This window comes from Alosa alosa, chromosome 22, assembly GCF_017589495.1.
Source record: "Alosa alosa isolate M-15738 ecotype Scorff River chromosome 22, AALO_Geno_1.1, whole genome shotgun sequence".
NCBI classification, from domain to species: Eukaryota; Metazoa; Chordata; class Actinopteri; order Clupeiformes; family Clupeidae; genus Alosa; species Alosa alosa.
Window position 1 is genome coordinate 15134335 of NC_063210.1, and position 7500 is coordinate 15141834.

At 49.8% G+C, this 7500-nt stretch overlaps 1 protein-coding gene across 5 annotated transcripts in view; it reads right to left on the reverse strand.

Moving 5' to 3' along the window:
• Nucleotides 1-7500, reverse strand: part of baiap2b (BAR/IMD domain containing adaptor protein 2b) — a 92647-nt gene that overhangs the window by 31382 nt on the left and 53765 nt on the right. For all 5 annotated transcript variants that reach the window (XM_048233126.1, XM_048233128.1, XM_048233127.1 and 2 more), the window contains one exon: nucleotides 3441-3578. In XM_048233126.1, coding sequence (XP_048089083.1) covers nucleotides 3441-3578 — 138 coding nt within the window. The remainder of the gene's footprint in view (nucleotides 1-3440; nucleotides 3579-7500) is intronic.

Consider the following 7500-nt stretch of genomic DNA (forward strand, 5'->3'; position numbering starts at 1 on the left):
ACCATTAGACTGTAAAATGAAGGAGAGAAAAGAAAATGTGTTGCCTAGATCATTGATTGGAACATTTACTTTTAAAAAACAGCCTGATGGTGTTGATAAAAATAAAGTGTTGATTAAAAGTTGCACATCATTGCAAAGAAATAGTGTTGACATTGAGGGGAGTGTTCATTTATTTTCATTGTGTCCCATAAGTTATATCTGTGGCCTGAAATGCGTGAAAAAAAACTTCTTCCCAAATCGCTTTTGAATTTATTTCCTCAGCATATTAGGTCATATCATAGATTATTATAGCCATTATTTGAACAGTGAAAAAATAATAGAAGAGTTTTGAACTCTTTAATGTCACTAATGCTAATTATTTAATGATTCATTTGAATCTAAATATTTAAAATACTTTCACAGCAAAAATTATATACAGTATGCGATGCATTTAGATTAATTAATCATGGAGTATAGCCTGGGTGTTCCCATGCTGCCTGGCGCGCGATTTGATTCACGCTGCTAAGGCAGCCTGGAGACCATGGAGCAAATTTTCGCCTGAGATAGGGAACCAATCACAGAACAGGTGGGAAAGCAAGACGATGATGAGCTATGCACAGACGATATTTGATAGACATTAACCGTAACCCAATAAACGGATCTGGGCATTTTTTCAAACACGAGAAAATGAACGTTTGGTTCCCAGACCACGTCTCATTGAGAAGTGGTGGCGCTAGCCAGGCTACACGGAGTATGTAATTCATTCGATTAAATTTTGTAATCGATTGACAGCCCTAATATATATATAATGTGGTGTGGCATACCTATATATGTGAGACACACACACTCAGACACACACATACTCACGTAAACACACACAGGCAAAAACATACACGCACTCAAAACAACTCTCTCTCTCTTTTACTCAGACACACACACATCGACAAAAGCAAACAAATACAACTCGGAGGCAGTATATTCACGGGGACTAAACCATCAGCGTGATTCATTTGTTCTAAACAAACAGACTCCTGTCCAGCAGCTCCAGGCTAACAAAACTGATATTTGCTAAAGAGGGCACAACAAACAGAACACACACTCTCTCTCTCTCTCTCTCTCTCTCTCTCTCTCTCTCTCTCTCTCTCTCTCTCTCTCTCTCTCTCTCTCACACACACACACACACACACACACACAGGTCTCCTGACTGGGTGAAAAAGCATTTAACAGGAGTCCCACCAAATAAACCAGACACCAGATTTTGGGGTTTATGACTGTGCCTTGGTATTGGCCCTCACCTCTCTCTCCACCTCTCTCCATCTCTCTCCATCTCTCTCTCCATCTCTCTCTCTACCTCTCCCCCTTTCATCTTCCTCTACAGTGAGATGCACTGAGGCTGAAGGCTGCAGGCTGTAATTCAAAGAGACGTTTTCATCTCCACACTGCTGCTGTCTCCTCCACTCCCCTTTCCTCTCTTCTCCTCCCCTCCTCTCTCCTCCTCTCCTCTCCTCCTCCCTCTTTTCCTCCACTCTCCACTATCCTCCCCTCTCCTCCTCTCCTCTCCCCTCTTCTCCTCCTCCCCTCTCCTCCACTCCACTCTTCTCTCCTCCTCCTCTCCTCCCTCCCTCCTCTCCTCCTCTCCTCCCTCTCTCCTCCTCTCCTCTCCCCTCTCCTCCTCCTCCTCTCTCCTCCTCCTCTCTCCTCCTCTCCTCCACTCCACTCTCCTCTCCTCCTCTCCTCCACTCTCCTCCTCTCCCTCTCCTCCTCTCTCCTCCACTCTTCTCCTCCTACTCCTCCTCCCTCTCCTCCTCTCCCTCCTCCACTCTTCTCCTCCTCTCCTCCACTCTCCTCTCCTCCTCTCCTCCACTCTCCTCCTCCTCTCCTCTCCTCCACTCCACTCTCCTCTCCTCCTCCTCCTCCTCTCCTCTCCTCTCCTCCACTCCACTCTCCTCTCCTCCTCTCCTCCTCCACTCTCCTCCTCCTCCTCCTCCTCTCTCCTCCTCCTCTCCTCTCCTCCTCTCCTCTCTCCTCCACTCCTCTCCTCCTCTCCCCTCTCCTCTCCTCCTCCACTCCTCTCCTCCTCTCCTCCTCCTCCCTCTCCTCTCCTCTCCTCCTCTACCCTCTCCTCTCCTCTCCTCTCTCCTCCACCTCCTCCTCTCCTCCTCTCCTCTCCTCCACCCACTCTCCTCCTCCTCTCCTCCACCCACCTCCTCCTCTCCTCCCTCCTCTCCTCCTCCTCTCTCTCCACCTCCTCCTCCTCTCCTCCACTCTCCTCCTCCTCCTCCTCTCCTCCACCCACCTCCTCCTCCTCTCCTCCACCTCCTCCCTCCTCCACCCACCTCCTCCTCCTCCTCCTCCACCCACCTCCTCCTCCTCCTCCTCCCTCTCCTCTCCTCTCCTCCACCCACCTCCTCCTCCTCCTCTCCTCCTCCTCCACCCACCTCCTCCTCCTCCTCTCCCCTCTTCTCCTCCTCCTCCACTCCTCCTCTCCTCCTCTCCTCCTCCTCTCCTCCTCTCCTCTCCTCCCCTCCTCTGCCTCTTCTCCGAGCTCCGTTAACTCCACTGGGCTGATGTCAGACACTGCACAGCAAGGGGCTCTAATTTCCACTCACCACCCACCACCACCACCACCAACTTAATGAACACACACACACACACACACACACACACACACACACACACACACACACACACTCATGCCATCTGTGCTGTATCACATACAAACAGTGAATACACATACACAACGTTCAGAGATGTTCAGAGACGGGTCATATTCACACCTGAGTGCCCAGTAGTGGATTTCAGCACACAACAGATGCACAAATCCTATCAAGGGCTGACTCAGCTCTCAGATGTGCCAGCCACTAACACACACACACACACACACACACACACACACACACACACACACACTCACAGGCTGAAGCTGGAGGTCATATTGCTGAGTAGAAGGTTCTGATAGAGACATCTAAAGATCACACCCATACAGACAGTGGCTTAATTCCTTAGCACAGAAGAATGTGTAAGTCACACACACACACACACACACACACACACACACACACACACACACACACACACACACACACACACACACAGACTCTTTGGAGGAGCAAGGCAGACTGTCATCTGCCAACAAATCCATCAAATTCACCCCGGCAGGGAGACCAGAGAGTCTCCATCATCCCTGCTCTGCATAAATTTGACCATCTGACCGGCCTCTCAGCATGACCAGACTGCTGATGCACAACCAACCCCCACCACCACCACACACACACGCAATCACCATCACCACATCACCGCCCTCTCAACCCTCAGCTGTCTGTCTGAGCTGTCTGTGACCCAGCAGCTGCCCCGACCCCACACACACACACACACACACACACACACACACACACACACACACACACATACACACACACACACACACACACACACACACACACACACACACACTGACTCACCTGCATCTCCTTGTCTCCGTACTTAGACGGGTGCTTGCTGCCCTGGCTCTTGCGCCGCAGCTTCTTGAGCTCGGCCTGGCACCTCTCCAGGCTCTCACCTTTGCTCTTGTGCTCCATCTGGTACTTCTTCAGTGCCGCCTGTGGAGGGCAGCAGAGAGTCAGGGTGACTCGGGGCCACAGCGTAAAAGACAGCGAGCGGACTGCTTTGCTCAGGGTGAGCTGTGGGTGTTGTCCCCGAAAGACCCTGAAGAAGATCCTGTTACGGAACAGACTCATAACTAACTAATCCCTCTCCTCTTTTCTCTCCTCTTTTCTCTCCTCTTTTCTTTGTCTTTCTGTATAATGGGAGTTACAGCTTCCACAACAATCTCCTGTTTTATAGATGAGATGTAAGTGGTTGGAGCAGATTTCACATAATTACACATTATACACATTATACATTATTCACTTAATTACACATGAATGATATTGCCTCTTTAACAACAGATGAATAAAAATGCCCAAATTAGCTTAAGATAACACACATAGCTGGCCAACACAGGTTGTCTAAGGTGTGTTGTGTATACATTCGTAGGAAGTCTGTGTTGACTTTAAACCTTGAGTAGGAACTTCTATTAGTGGCCAAACTGCCATTGTTCTCTGACTGAGCCCGACATATCTGCCGAGTTAACTCTTGTTTACACCTGACTGAGTCAGGGGACATAGTGTACCACCCACCCTTTCTTTCTTTTCTTATATATTCTCTCTCCTCCCCTCTCTCTCTCCTCCTCTCCCTCTCTCTCTCCCTCTCTCTCTCCCTCTCTCTCTCTCTCTCCTCTCCTCTCCTCCTCCTCTCCTCTCCTCCTCCACTCTACTCCTCTCCTCCTCTCCTCTCCTCCTCCCTCTTCCTCTCCTCCTCCTCCTCCACTCCTCCTCTCCTCCTCTCCTCCACTCTCCTCCTCTCCTCTCCTCCTCCTCTCCTCCACTCCACTCTCCTCCCTCCTCTCCTCCCTCCCTCCTCTCCTCTCCTCCACTCCTCCTCCTCCTCTCCTCCCTCCACTCTCCTCCTCTCCTCCCTCTCCCTCTCCTCCTCTCCTCCTCTCCCTCTCCTCTCTCCTCCTCTCCTCCCTCTCCTCTCCTCTCCCCTCTCCTCTCCTCCACTCCTCCTCTCCCCTCTCCTCTCCTCTTCTCTCCTCCACTCCACTCTCCTCCTCTCCTCCTCCCTCTCCTCTCCTCTCCTCCTCTACCCTCTCCTCTCCTCTCCTCCTCTCCTCCTCTCCCCTCTTCTCCTCCTCTCCTCTCCACTCTCCTCCTCTCCTCCTCTCCTCCACTCCACTCTCCTCCTCTCCTCCTCTCCTCTCCTCCCCTCCTCTGCCTCTTCTCCGAGCTCCGTTAACTCCACTGGGCTGATGTCAGACACTGCACAGCAAGGGGGCCTCCCACTCTCCCACTCACTCACTCACTCACTCACTCACTCACTCAACTTAATGAACACACACACACACACACACACACACACACACACACACACACACACGCAATACTTCATCTGTCGCAGCGTCGCCTGACGGTGAATGCGCATCCACAACGTTCAGGATGTTCAGAAGACAGGTCATATTCACACCTGAGTGCCCAGTAGTGGATTTCAGCACACAACAGATGCACAAATCCTATCAAGGGCTGACTCAGCTCTCAGATGTGCCAGCCACTAACACACACACACACACACACACACTCACAGGCTGAAGCGCTGGAGGTCATATTGCTGCTGAGAAGTGTCTCTGATAGAGACATCTAAAGATCACACCCATACAGACAGTGGCTTAATTCCTTAGCACAGAAGAATGTGTAAGTCACACACACACACACACACACACACACACACACACACACACACACACACACACACACACACACACACACACAGACTCTTTGGAGGAGCAAGGCAGACTGTCATCTGCCAACAAATCCATCAAATTCACCCCCGACAGGGAAGACCAGAAGTCTCCATCATCCTGCTCTGCATAAATTTGACCATCTGACCGGCCTCTCAGCATGACCAGACTGCTGATGCACAACCAACCCCCACCACCACCACACACACACACACACGCAATCACCATCACCACATCACCGCCCTCTCAACCCTCAGCTGTCTGTCACAGGCTGTCTGTCGACCCAGCAGCAAGCGCCCCCGACCCTCAAGCTTTACACACACCACACACACACACACACACACACACACACACACACACACACACATACACACACACACACACACACACACACACACACACACACACACACACACACACACACTGACTCACCTGCATCTCCTTGTCTCCGTGCCAGGCAGATTGCTTGCTGCTAATGTGCGCGCCACCCAGCTTCTTGAGCTCGGCCTGGCACCTCTCCAGGCTCTCTGCTTTGCTCTTGTGCTCCATCTGGTACTTCTTCAGTGCCGCCTGTGGAGGCAGCAGAGAGTCCCAGGGTGAGCTCAGGGGCCACAGCGTGAGGGGCGGCGAGCGGACTGCTTTGCTCAGGGTGAGCTGTGGGTGTTGTCCCTGAAAAGACCCTGAAGAAGATCCTGTTACAGGAACTGAACCATAACTAACTAATCCCTCTCCTCTTTTTCTCTCCTCTTTTCTCTCCTCTTTTCTTTGTCTTTCTGTATAATGGGAGTTACGCTTCCACAACAATCTCCTGTTTTATAGATAGAGATATAAGTGGTTGGAGCAGATTTCACATAATTACACATTATACACATTATACATTATTCACTTAATTACACATGAATGATATTGCCTCTTTAACAACAGATGAATAAAAATGCCCAAATTAGCTTAAGATAACACACATAGCTGGCCAACACAGGTTGTCTAAGGTGTGTTGTGCTTAGCACATTCGTAGGAAGTCTGTGTTGACTTTAAACCTTGAGTAGGAACTTCTATTAGTGGCCAAACTGCCATTGTTCTCCCAGACTGAGCCCGACATATCTGCCGAAAGTTAACTCTTGTTTACACCTGACTGAGTCAGGGACATAGTGTACCACCCACCCTTTCTTTCTTTTCTTACTCTCCTTCTCTCTCTCCCTCCCTCTCTCTCTCTCTCTCTCCCTCTCCCTCTTTCTCTCCCTCTCTCTCTCCCTCTCTCTCTCTCTCTCCCTCTCTCTCTCCCTCTTTCTCTCCCTCTTTCTCTCCCTCTTCTCTCCCTCTTTCTCTCTGCCCTCAGCTATCTCTCCCAGCACATTTACCATTGCTGCTGTGTGGGCACACAATCCCGCTCAGGTGGGAGAGTTAATAAGCTTCTCTGTGTACACGGGGGGTAACGCTGAGCCAAACACACACACACACATATCCCAACGCCCCAACCGCAATATTGCTCATCGGGCTGAACCGAGATCAGTTCCATTTCTCTCAAGACTTCTACTGGAGGGTAACAGCCCCTCTCCCACCGGGGAAAAACAAGAAGTGAAAAAAAACCCATCTACATTTCTAAAGAACAAACAGTGTACTGCAATCAAGATTCAAGTTCAAGTTTCGAGCACCCAGGAGGAAATTGTCGAGATTGTTTTGTGTCTGCGGAACACGTTTGCGGGTGCGTCAGCGTCCGACCGTTACTCTGTCCATAACTGTTTACACCTTTGAGGTTGAACATTTAAAAAAAACAGTCTTGTTCTCCACAGATCACTTTAAGTGACTCATAATAACTCAGTGATATGAGGAGATGAGATTTAATTTATACAACATCTCTTTTTTTTTTTCCGAGACCCATTGCTGCTGTTGCGCTGGAAAAGCCAATAGGGAAATTAAGAGATATGCTTAAAAAAGGGATAAAGTGAACATTTAATCTCTGGTGGATACCCTATCTGATTTCAGCGGAAACTGGGAGGGGTGGTGTATGGAGGAGAGGTGTGTGTGGGGGGGGGTAGAGAGGTGGTCAAAGTTAAAGAAGTGATTGACAACAGTGAGTCTAAAAGAAGGAAAGAATGTGGGGAAAAAAGAGAGGAAAAGAGAGAGAAAGAAAGAAAGAAAACACAAAAGCAAATGAACGAATGATTGACAGCCTGGAAGAAACACAG